The sequence below is a fragment of the Engystomops pustulosus genome, chromosome 4, assembly GCF_040894005.1.
Source record: "Engystomops pustulosus chromosome 4, aEngPut4.maternal, whole genome shotgun sequence".
Classification (NCBI taxonomy): domain Eukaryota; kingdom Metazoa; phylum Chordata; class Amphibia; order Anura; family Leptodactylidae; genus Engystomops; species Engystomops pustulosus.
Window position 1 is genome coordinate 97,735,070 of NC_092414.1, and position 13,642 is coordinate 97,748,711.

The window sequence follows — 13,642 nt, forward strand, 5'->3', positions numbered from 1 at the left end:
TGCTCTACTATGATATTGAAAATGTTCTTAAACCTAACACAAAGCTAAAATTACCTGGGAATCCAACTACGTCACACATTAATAACATTACATTTGACTTGCACACAGATGCAGGGAAGTAAAATCTTTACACAAAATTATTTTAATCAGTTTTTCCAGGAATCCTGGACAGGGCTGACAAAAACATGCAGTGTACTTACAATGCTCCAGCACCTAATTAGAATATTTTGGTGGTTTTCAGTACTAGCAGCAGGCTGACAAAATATTGGGACTGTTAATGGAGCATGATATGTACACTTTTTTCTTTGGTCACTCCTGTCCCAAAAAAACTCTTTAAAGGAACCTGTCACCAGGGACCTAATTTTCCCAAAAAAACAGGTTGTAGAAGCCCATCACACCTGCAGTGCAAAAACGCCTCTCTGCCTTTTATAAGCATTTTCATTACAATATAATTCTTTGTTATAACTTACCTTGCACCCTGACAAAATCCCTGGTGTAGTCCTAGGGGTTGGGCTTTGGTTTGGATATATTTCAAAAAACAACATGTGACTTGTCTGTACTGCAGGCTGCCTCCATCTTTGTGCTCCTTTACAGCTCCTCCCCCACTGATGTCATCTCACCGGGCTGTGACCTCACCGGAGCTGTACAGGAGCACAAAGGTGGGGGACCAAAAACTAAGGAGTGAGTAACACAGACAAGTCACATGTTGTTTTTTGAAATGTATCCAAACCGCGGACTACATAGAGGATTCTGTCAGGGTGCAAGGTAAGTTATAACTCACAATTATATTGTAATGCAAATGCTTAGAGAAAGTAGAAAGGCATATTTACAATGTAGGTGTGATGGTCTTCTACAACCTTTCTTTAGTGAAAATTAGAGTCCCTGGTGACTTTTTCCCTTTAACTACTGAATTTCTGAAATGATGATACTTCAGATTAAAGACCATTAAAACTAACATATACATGACAATGTACATTGCATAGTGTATTTGACTACTTCTTCACATGTACTCACTTTACCAAACAATAAATGGCTTGTAAACCCTTGCTTCAAACTGAGCTACAAGTGTACTGAAATCCATTGCTATTGTGCCAGAGTATTACACAAATCATGAGAAAAAATAAATACAACATAAAAAGAACTTTAAAAATACATTTTAAAATGTGGCTTATAAAAATATTTTACAATCAAGGCACACATCTAAAAAATTCCAAGAGTTTACTATTTTGTGTACATTAAGTATGACCATAACTTATAGAAGCCAATATGATAATAGCTTACATGTTATGTACTACTTTATTTCCCATCCATAAATACATGATTTACAATTCAGGGCAAAAACAGATGTGACAGGCATAGAAAATAAGAATTCTTAAAGTGCTGGTCGATACTGCCACAAAAATAATTACTGCATATACAAGGGATTGCTGCTTGTCCCCCTTTTCTTCTTCCTGAATCCCTAGACGTATTTTCCATATCCTTGTTTGTAAGACAAATGTTTTAACCTTCCATTATAATCAGGAAAATAAGCAAACTGGCTTGGCCCTACCAGACTCTCCATCCACTTGCTTCTTTATCTGTCTCTATTTTATGCATATCCTAAAAAGCTAATCCCAGATGAACAGTATAATGTTACCATGTTATTGGGTCAAGCCTCTTTGTGGAGATTATAAAAACTGAATAAAATGGAACTTTACAGTCAAAATAGGAGCCCTGTGAGACAGATGTAACTCAAAAAGAAACAAATTGCAACTTTTTCATCACCCTTTCAGAAAATAAATGGCTACATTTGGCCTTTACAGTTGCTATGGAAATATTGCTGTTTATTGATTGTAACCACTAAGGTGTATTTGTATCCGTCCTATGCACACCTGCTACTTACAACAAATATGTCAGGAAAGATACACTCACTGTTTGTAATTCAACAGCAATAACTTCACCCTTAGAGGATATCTACCATCAAAATCCATCATGATAAACCAGGGACAATAACTCATAGATGACTGTGACTGTAGTAATCTTCTTATATTTGTTATCCATGGACTCTCTCCTTTAAAAAGTATCTTGCAGAGCATTTCATTATTTTGGGGGGGGGGGGGGGTAACTACAGAGCATGTCATTAGTAGTGTGGGCTGGCTGCAGGGCATGTCATCAGTAGGGGGTGGGCTGAAGAGAAATTCATCAGTAGGGGTTTGGCTGCATGGCATTTCATAAGTAGGGAGGGCTGGCTGCAGGGCATTTCATCAGTAGGGGATCTGGCTGCAGGGCATTTCACCAAAAGAGGGATGGCTGCAGAGCATTTCATCAGTAGGGGATCTGGCTTTAGGGCATTTCACCAATAGAGGGATGGCTGCAGGGCATTTCATCAATGGGGGGGCTGGCTGCAAGGCATTTCATAAGTAGGGGGGCTGACTGTAGAGCATTTCATCACTAGGTAAGACTGGCTGCATCAGTAGGGGAGGCTGGCTGCAGGGCATTTCATAAGTGGGGGGTAGGCTGCAGGGCATTTCATCATTAGGTGCTGCAGGGAATTTCATCATCAGTGTAGGGCATTTTGTTATAAGGGGGCTAAAGGGCATTTTATCCTTATGAAGGCTAAAGAGCATTTCATTATTTAGGAGGGCTGCATCAGCATTTCATTAGGGGCTGCGTCAGCATTTCATTACGAGGGGGCTGTGTCATCATTTCATTACTAAGGGGCTGCGTTAGCATTTCATTACTGGAGGGCTGCGTCAGCATGGGGCATTTCAATACTAGGGGCTCTGCTGCAGGGCATAATATTACGGGGGCTGCAAGGGGCATTTTATTACTATTGGTCTGCTGCAGGGCATTTCATTAATGGACGAGGCTGTTATTTGTGGCCAAATTAGGGACATCGGCTTATACTCGGGTTGACTTATACTCGAGTATATGTGGTAAGTTAATTTTAACAAGTCACAGTCCAACACAGACAGAAGCTCACTCAGGTGTCAGTTTACACAGAAGCCTTTTGTAGGGAGAGGGGTGGGAGGAAATGAGTCACAGCAGCTTGGCTTCCACCTAGCAGCTTTCAGACCACTTCAAATTCACAAACGGAGTAAAGTGGTTAAAAAATAAAAATTACAAGCTAGAAAGCAAGCAAGAAAAAAAAGTGTTAATGGACTGGAGTGGCGATGTGTATGAAGATGTGAGAGCTCCATTTTCTGATATCATACAGTACATGGAACACTTTATTTTAAATGCAGTATCAAAAGATATTTATAAATCAGTGCCAGCAAGGAGACTGGTTGAAGCTTTAGTATCACAGGGTAGTCTTCTACATCAGGACACCTTTCTACATCAGGGCATATTTCTTTAAGGAATGTCATACATAGGCACATATAGCAAAATACAAAAATGTGCAGGTTGTAACTCTTTTGAGCACCAGATTAATTCAGAATGTATGAGCACTTTGTAAATGTATATATATATATATATATATATATATATATATATATACATACATGAATACATACATATATATAGATATATATATAGACACACACATATACTTATTGCAACTATTGCTTGTGACATTGTTAAATATCATCATATGGAACAATATCTGAAGCTGGCTCCACTTGGGTTAGAGAAGAAAGATCAGATTCTTTTGCTGGAGGGTAAGACAGGGTTTCACTTTCTTTTGTCCTTGGAGCTAGAAGTGTTGGATCATGTAGGCATAAGGGTTCCTCTACAACGGCCTGCAGGTTTTCTATGGTCATTCCCATTTCCTTGCTGTGTTCAGAAGGGGATTTCCTGTTTATGCGTTTGTAAGATTTATCTTTATTCTCCATTCCTTGTTCACTTTTCTGAAATCTTCCAAATATTGAAATGAAGAAGCCAAAGAGTACAAATGCCATAAGACTTGGAATAAAAGCCAAGCACTTCACATTTAGACTTGCTCCTATAAATCTGCTGTGTAAGAACATATCCCCATCAACATAGCTCTTATTAGTATATGGGTCAGTATTGTTTGATCGCCATTCCCATGACAAAGTTGTTTGATTAAGATTTTGTAAGCTTTCAGTATCTTCAACTGTATATATCTTCTGGCCAGGGCCTATGTATTGGCCATAGGCAGAAGGCTTGTAAAAGATTTGATTCTTCCACATATTGAGATCAAGAATTAATACAAGGAATATAATGCCATAGTTGAACCATTTACCTGCATGGAAGAACATTATAAAAATAAGGTGTTAAATAAAATGCAAAATGACAGTAACGAAAAACTACTACTTGGATACTTCTGTTGCAGCCCATTATGTTTACAATATGTCCATCAAGTTCAACCAAGGCAGTGAAGGGATTGGATGAAGAAGGGATTTAAAGGGGTTTGCTCATGAAAGAAAATTCTCAATTTTCAATCAACTAGTGATGTTTACACAATAAAGATAATTTTTAACCCTTTACTTTTTATAATTTTACTCAGTTTTATTGCTGTTTTAGCACCTATAACTCCCTAGGCTGGTCAGTGTAAAATTCCAGTGTGTGGGAGGGGACTGTTCAAGCAGACACATTATGATCCCTCTAGTGACGTGAGATACAGTGTACTGACAATGTGGTTAGATGATCAGGGTACAGGTTTATATACACTTTAATTTAGCTTCTGAACATTGTACTAGTATCTGACACATGGAAATAGAGATGAGACAGATCAGAGATGAGATAATGAGATCCATGAGATGTATATTACACACAATTACAATTCTCAGCACTGCTACATCTCAGCCACATTAGAGAATGTGTTAATTTGTTATCCTGAGTATACTTAAGAATCTTATCTTCATGGTAATAACTGTCAATGTTATTTAGATGCAAAAAGGCATCTAGCCATCTAGACCCTTCTTGAATAGCCTAAGACAGGCTATTCCACAGATTCCCAGTTCTTACAGAAATGGCTGCATTGAGATTGATAGCTCTGGTCCTGAAAAAATGTATGTATCTTTATGTATTGATTTTATACATATTAGCACAAAAGGGACATAAAGGATGGAGTAATCTGACAACTTTATTGCTATGCCCAGGATCAGGAATGAGCACTATCATTTTTCAGTGCATGTCACATTATAAAAGAAACACAAAAAGAAGGATATGAAGGGGCACTATCTAGGACGCTTCACGACAATAACTAAGTATAACGATGCATTTAACTTGAGATGACGTCTGTAGTAGTGGAAGTCGAATGGTGGTGCTCAAACGTATGGCAGAAAACAGTCCATAGAATCACATTTGAAAGAGAAAAAGAGAACAAAGTCGCGGCCACTCACCATAAAAGACTTCTTCTTTATTGTATCCTCATATACATACGGTGGCACAGGCAAGACGGGGTAGGGGTGGGAGCAGGGGGTAACACAAGGCAACAGCCGTTTCGCGCCGTCCGGCGCTTTCTCTAGCCTCCATGAAGTGGCGTCCACACCTGATATTTAAACTAACAGGTAGGGCGTCACTTCCTTGCAGCCTAGCAACCAAAGACGCTCCTAATCAGGAGCGAAAAAAACACTGTGTTTGTATAGAGCATTACACAAAACGAGCTAAAAACAATTGCATTAGCGGAGAAATCGAATTTACTTATATAGCGGATATAGGGAAACATTGAATAGACCTTGTTTGTATTGAACTAGGCAATATATAGTGTGTCGACATGTAGGCGAGGTATGCAAATTTCTTTTTATGTTTTTTCACTCTCTAACAGCTGCGGATAGACCGCAGAATAACAAAGACCGGGGCACTAGATAGCATAAACACATCAAGCATACGTTCAACTACAGAAAGACTCCCATGTCATTTTTGTCATTAAGACCTAGGGGGCCCATTGCATTTGTTTTCATGATCCACCGTGCCTCCCTCCTCAGGAGATCCCTATGGCGATCCCCACCGTTCGGTGGTACTGGTACGTATTCTATACAGCCAAAACGAAGTGTTTGTGTACTACTTCCGTGTACTCTATTCATGTGCTCAATGAGTCTTGGGGCGCCCTTACCACTCTTTACTGAGTAGCAGTGTTCGCTGAATCTGATGTACAGTGGGCGTATTGTTTTTCCTATGTAAAAAAGTCCGCATGGGCATATGATCACATAGACCACAAATTTTGACTTGCAAGAGAAAAACTGACGTAATGGTATGTCGATGCCACCCAGACGAAGGTATTTGGTTCTTATGTTTTGATCGCAGTATCTGCATTGGCCACATTTGAAGTTACCAGAGGGGATCATTTTACTTAACCAATTGTCCCTAGGGGGTGGTAAGCGGCTACGTACCAGTATATCCTTTATGCTTTTGCTCCGTCTAAAGGAGATGAGGGGAGGTGCTACGGTGAGTTCCCTCAGTAAGGGATCTTCGGCCAACATGTACCAGTTTTTGTATAGAGTGTTTTTAATTTTTTGGGCTATGGGACTGTAGTTGAACGTAAACGTGAAGCGCCTTGAATTGTACTGCTTTCTTCTAGTGTGCTTGGGATGCAGCAAATCCTCACGTTTACGGGTAGCTGCTTTGTTAAAAGCCTCTTCAATGGTCTCATGGGGGTACCCCCTCCTCAAGAGTCTCCCCCTGAGATCGTCCGCTTGTGCCCGAAAGGATTCTTCACTACTGTTGATCCGCCTTAGGCGGACGAACTGACTATATGGGACGGAGGTTTTGACATGTTGTGGATGATAGCTCTCGTGATGCAGGAGGCTATTTGTGGCCGTGTCTTTTCTAAAAACAGTGGTGGATAGAGAAGAGTCTTTAACTTGTACTAGTACATCTAGAAATTCGCATTGTGTCTCTGCAACCTTATAGGTGAACAGCATATTCATCGCATTATCATTGATGTATGACATAAATTCTTGAAACATTTTTTCTGTACCTGACCACACCACAAAAATGTCATCTACATATCTTAAGAAACAGTGTATGAATTTAGCAAAACGATTTCTTGCTGAGAAGACATATTTGTCTTCAAATACAGCTAAGAAAACATTGGCGTATGTGCAAGCCATGGGCGTACCCATGGCTGTGCCATCGATTTGCCTGAACCACTGGTTCTCAAATTGAAAGGTGTTGTTGGTAAGAATGAAGCGAATAGCGTCACAAACAAAATCTACAAGACTAATATTCCGATTAGAGTTAAGTAGTACCTTTCTCACTGCCTCTATCCCTATATCATGGGGGATTCTAGTATAGAGGCTTTCCACGTCTATTGTGGCTAGTTTGAAGCCATCCTGCCATGGGACATTTTCTAAGTTCCGAAGGAAATCATTTGTGTCTTTTAGGTACGTAGGGATTTCGTGCAGAACTGGTCTTAAGATCCAGTCTATGTATCTGGAGAGGGACTCCGTAATGGAACCCACTCCTGCCACGATAGGGCGCCCTGGAGGTGACTGTAGGGTTTTATGAATTTTCGGGAGGAAATACCACCCTGGTTTCTGTGGATGTGACGGGAGGAGTTTTTCTGCAAAGGTCTTACTCAATAGATCTTTCTCGATGCCTTTTCTAAGGAGGGCGCACAGATTTGCTCTAATTTTAAAGGTAGGATCTGTTGGTAGTTTTTGATAAATACTAGAATTGTTGAGTTGCCTATATGCTTCTTTTTTGTAGTAGTCCCGGGACATAACTACTGCATTACCCCCTTTATCTGCCCTTTTAATTACTAGGGTCTCATTGTTCTTTAACCATTTTAGGGCTGTTTTTTCGTTCTTAGTTAGATTATCTTCGTCTTTTTTGTATATTAGGGCTTTCATGCTCTGTAAGACTCTCTTATAAAATTGATCTAACGCTCCACCTGGTGGAATAGGGGGATTAAATCTGGATTTATTTCCACCTCTGAAGCCGACCTCTGTTTCGGGGCCGGGATTGGGGATGTCCTGTTCTTCTATGTCCATGAGGGACAATAGAAGTTCTCTATCCTGTGAATCTAGTGGTTCATTCACCATAAACCCGAGGGGACCTATTTGTACTGGTTGCTCTCCATCTTTTTTGGGGGCACATGCTTCAGATTTTACGGAACTCCCACTTCTAGTCTCATTTATTGAAAAAAACCTCTTCAGGTTAATGTTGCGTACACCCTTGAAGAGATCTATTTCAAAGTCGACGAAATCGAACTCATTGGTAAGACAAAACCCAAGGCCTTTAGACAACACTGAAATACATGCAGGATTTAAATCAATATTTGTAAGGTTAACTACTAGTAGACCATCGTCATTAGTCTCTTTATCTGTCGCGCTAAGGGTTCTTTCTCCTATTGTCGCCACGACACTTGCTTCCTCTTTTTTCCTTGTCCTTTTTCCACGCCCCCTCCTCGTGCCTTTCCTAAAGGGCCGCTCTTTTCTGTGGTTATAGATGGCTCGGATTGAGAATTTTGTGCTCGATTTCCAGTTCCTTCGTCGGAAACACTCGAATCGGAATCTGTTGTCCAATAATCGCTAGGCTTCTTCTTACTATTGAACCTTTTACGGATTTTAATTTGTCTCTGACTGCCCCAATCGAAGATATTGTCATTATCGAAGTCGTGTTTGTCTCTTATGAATTTATCTTTCTTCTTTTCTTTCACTTCTGCTTGAATAGGCACCATACGTTTGAGCACCACCATTCGACTTCCACTACTACAGACGTCATCTCAAGTTAAATGCATCGTTATACTTAGTTATTGTCGTGAAGCGTCCTAGATAGTGCCCCTTCATATCCTTCTTTTTGTGAATCTATCGTACCTTTCTACAAACGAAGGAGAGCACATCTAGAAAACGACTGTTTTTTTCTTCCTCAAATGGAGAATTTTGCAATCGATCCTAATAATATTGAGATGACCGAAGACGTGGCCTTGCAGACGGGTAGAGAGGATGCAGGGGAGTTTTTTGCTCAATGTAACCAAAAAGACGAACTACAGGTTCTGAGCACTAAGGTCCTCGAGCAAAGGATTTTTAATTTGGCAGAACGCGAAGTACGAATTTTTTGGACCGTCAATTCTTTGCGCTCCTACGATGCCAGCAACAGAGTCCCAAGAGGACTTAGAGTGTTCAAAAACGCCTCACAATTCAAAGATGATCCCGCGTTTCTGACCGAGTGGAAAAAACTCCACCTTGACCACTCTCTGAACCTAATGAGACTCGTGCTATCTAGGAACGAAAGGGAATATGCGTCGGTGACAGAGGAATTATGCAAAACAAAACTGGAACTAAGAACAAGACTAACAGAGCAACAATTTACTACGTTCATTAAAAAATTGGAGAAACGCCTCGTGCCTATTCAAGCAGAAGTGAAAGAAAAGAAGAAAGATAAATTCATAAGAGACAAACACGACTTCGATAATGACAATATCTTCGATTGGGGCAGTCAGAGACAAATTAAAATCCGTAAAAGGTTCAATAGTAAGAAGAAGCCTAGCGATTATTGGACAACAGATTCCGATTCGAGTGTTTCCGACGAAGGAACTGGAAATCGAGCACAAAATTCTCAATCCGAGCCATCTATAACCACAGAAAAGAGCGGCCCTTTAGGAAAGGCACGAGGAGGGGGCGTGGAAAAAGGACAAGGAAAAAAGAGGAAGCAAGTGTCGTGGCGACAATAGGAGAAAGAACCCTTAGCGCGACAGATAAAGAGACTAATGACGATGGTCTACTAGTAGTTAACCTTACAAATATTGATTTAAATCCTGCATGTATTTCAGTGTTGTCTAAAGGCCTTGGGTTTTGTCTTACCAATGAGTTCGATTTCGTCGACTTTGAAATAGATCTCTTCAAGGGTGTACGCAACATTAACCTGAAGAGGTTTTTTTCAATAAATGAGACTAGAAGTGGGAGTTCCGTAAAATCTGAAGCATGTGCCCCCAAAAAAGATGGAGAGCAACCAGTACAAATAGGTCCCCTCGGGTTTATGGTGAATGAACCACTAGATTCACAGGATAGAGAACTTCTATTGTCCCTCATGGACATAGAAGAACAGGACATCCCCAATCCCGGCCCCGAAACAGAGGTCGGCTTCAGAGGTGGAAATAAATCCAGATTTAATCCCCCTATTCCACCAGGTGGAGCGTTAGATCAATTTTATAAGAGAGTCTTACAGAGCATGAAAGCCCTAATATACAAAAAAGACGAAGATAATCTAACTAAGAACGAAAAAACAGCCCTAAAATGGTTAAAGAACAATGAGACCCTAGTAATTAAAAGGGCAGATAAAGGGGGTAATGCAGTAGTTATGTCCCGGGACTACTACAAAAAAGAAGCATATAGGCAACTCAACAATTCTAGTATTTATCAAAAACTACCAACAGATCCTACCTTTAAAATTAGAGCAAATCTGTGCGCCCTCCTTAGAAAAGGCATCGAGAAAGATCTATTGAGTAAGACCTTTGCAGAAAAACTCCTCCCGTCACATCCACAGAAACCAGGGTGGTATTTCCTCCCGAAAATTCATAAAACCCTACAGTCACCTCCAGGGCGCCCTATCGTGGCAGGAGTGGGTTCCATTACGGAGTCCCTCTCCAGATACATAGACTGGATCTTAAGACCAGTTCTGCACGAAATCCCTACGTACCTAAAAGACACAAATGATTTCCTTCGGAACTTAGAAAATGTCCCATGGCAGGATGGCTTCAAACTAGCCACAATAGACGTGGAAAGCCTCTATACTAGAATCCCCCATGATATAGGGATAGAGGCAGTGAGAAAGGTACTACTTAACTCTAATCGGAATATTAGTCTTGTAGATTTTGTTTGTGACGCTATTCGCTTCATTCTTACCAACAACACCTTTCAATTTGAGAACCAGTGGTTCAGGCAAATCGATGGCACAGCCATGGGTACGCCCATGGCTTGCACATACGCCAATGTTTTCTTAGCTGTATTTGAAGACAAATATGTCTTCTCAGCAAGAAATCGTTTTGCTAAATTCATACACTGTTTCTTAAGATATGTGGATGACATTTTTGTGGTGTGGTCAGGTACAGAAAAAATGTTTCAAGAATTTATGTCATACATCAATGATAATGCGATGAATATGCTGTTCACCTATAAGGTTGCAGAGACACAATGCGAATTTCTAGATGTACTAGTACAAGTTAAAGACTCTTCTCTATCCACCACTGTTTTTAGAAAAGACACGGCCACAAATAGCCTCCTGCATCACGAGAGCTATCATCCACAACATGTCAAAACCTCCGTCCCATATAGTCAGTTCGTCCGCCTAAGGCGGATCAACAGTAGTGAAGAATCCTTTCGGGCACAAGCGGACGATCTCAGGGGGAGACTCTTGAGGAGGGGGTACCCCCATGAGACCATTGAAGAGGCTTTTAACAAAGCAGCTACCCGTAAACGTGAGGATTTGCTGCATCCCAAGCACACTAGAAGAAAGCAGTACAATTCAAGGCGCTTCACGTTTACGTTCAACTACAGTCCCATAGCCCAAAAAATTAAAAACACTCTATACAAAAACTGGTACATGTTGGCCGAAGATCCCTTACTGAGGGAACTCACCGTAGCACCTCCCCTCATCTCCTTTAGACGGAGCAAAAGCATAAAGGATATACTGGTACGTAGCCGCTTACCACCCCCTAGGGACAATTGGTTAAGTAAAATGATCCCCTCTGGTAACTTCAAATGTGGCCAATGCAGATACTGCGATCAAAACATAAGAACCAAATACCTTCGTCTGGGTGGCATCGACATACCATTACGTCAGTTTTTCTCTTGCAAGTCAAAATTTGTGGTCTATGTGATCATATGCCCATGCGGACTTTTTTACATAGGAAAAACAATACGCCCACTGTACATCAGATTCAGCGAACACTGCTACTCAGTAAAGAGTGGTAAGGGCGCCCCAAGACTCATTGAGCACATGAATAGAGTACACGGAAGTAGTACACAAACACTTCGTTTTGGCTGTATAGAATACGTACCAGTACCACCGAACGGTGGGGATCGCCATAGGGATCTCCTGAGGAGGGAGGCACGGTGGATCATGAAAACAAATGCAATGGGCCCCCTAGGTCTTAATGACAAAAATGACATGGGAGTCTTTCTGTAGTTGAACGTATGCTTGATGTGTTTATGCTATCTAGTGCCCCGGTCTTTGTTATTCTGCGGTCTATCCGCAGCTGTTAGAGAGTGAAAAAACATAAAAAGAAATTTGCATACCTCGCCTACATGTCGACACACTATATATTGCCTAGTTCAATACAAACAAGGTCTATTCAATGTTTCCCTATATCCGCTATATAAGTAAATTCGATTTCTCCGCTAATGCAATTGTTTTTAGCTCGTTTTGTGTAATGCTCTATACAAACACAGTGTTTTTTTCGCTCCTGATTAGGAGCGTCTTTGGTTGCTAGGCTGCAAGGAAGTGACGCCCTACCTGTTAGTTTAAATATCAGGTGTGGACGCCACTTCATGGAGGCTAGAGAAAGCGCCGGACGGCGCGAAACGGCTGTTGCCTTGTGTTACCCCCTGCTCCCACCCCTACCCCGTCTTGCCTGTGCCACCGTATGTATATGAGGATACAATAAAGAAGAAGTCTTTTATGGTGAGTGGCCGCGACTTTGTTCTCTTTTTCTCTTTCAAATGTGACATTATAAAAGAAACTTTGGCATAGTCAATCTGTCAAATTTATGTTGTACTGCTGCAGCAGTTTTGAAAAAACTAAAACTTATAAAAGCTTTGTTGTGCCATTGTTTCATTATAAAAGGCCTAGGACTGGTTCTTTATGAGAAAATAACTATTTTACATACAGTAAATAATGTTTCCTTAAGTACTGTATATTGTATATCTGATTGAGCAATTATCACTAAATCAATGACTAGAGGTGACACCATACTGTATGCATGCGCAAACACATATGTACATAACATGCTGCATATTTAAAATTTAATATGCGTCTAGTGTATTACAATAACTTAGTATGCTTCTAAAAAACATAATATAGTATAAATTAATTTATATGACTCACAAGACTTATGATAACATCCTCAATCAGGATAGCATCACATAACATACCTGTTATATGTATATGATATTCTTCTTTAAATATTCTTTGGCAGTGTGGAACTCTAAACTGCATGTGAGAGGTTGGTAAACCGGGGAGATTGACATCCACATCGCCCATGAAGTGAGGGAATTCCCAGTCCTGAAAGGTCCAGCAAAGGAAAAGCTCATTAATAAATGCAAAATCTGTTGGTGTCCACTTTCAGCCAATAATTGATGTGGTTTATGTAACATTTCTACATCTCTGCTTGTTGTCATTCTATAGAAAGCTCCTATGTTTACATCCAGTGGATAGAAAGCTGTCCTTGGTCGCGTGATGTCACACAGGTGCCCGAGCCGTTATATCACAGAGAGTAATCAGAGCCGCATGATCCTAACCATTGGTGCACCAGCCTATCACTTGACCATGGACATATTTTATCCACAGGAAGTAAACAATGAAGCTTTCTATGGAAGGACAGCAGGCAGAGATATAGAAAACTGTGAGCAAGTAATACAGAAAGTATATAGGAAAATTGTATAACTTTTCATTATTCAAACAATATCAATTATTTGCTGGACAACCGCTTAACTGCATGCTTAAAGTGAACCTATGACATGAAAAATGCTGAACTTTAAGGATTGATAGAATTTGTGGAAAAAAATCAGTATAAGGCCCAATTTACACGAACGTGAGG

General features: G+C 40.5%; 1 protein-coding gene across 3 annotated transcripts in view; it reads right to left on the bottom strand.

The window, feature by feature from the left end:
• Positions 1-830: 830 nt before the first annotated feature.
• Positions 831-13,642, bottom strand: part of TMEM117 (transmembrane protein 117) — a 257,186-nt gene continuing 244,374 nt past the window's right edge. For all 3 annotated transcript variants that reach the window (XM_072146849.1, XM_072146851.1, XM_072146852.1), the window contains exons 7-8: positions 12,978-13,107; positions 831-4,183 (exon numbers count right to left, since the gene is read on the bottom strand). In XM_072146849.1, coding sequence (XP_072002950.1) covers positions 3,558-4,183; positions 12,978-13,107 — 756 coding nt within the window. In that variant the 3' untranslated portion in view covers positions 831-3,557. The remainder of the gene's footprint in view (positions 4,184-12,977; positions 13,108-13,642) is intronic.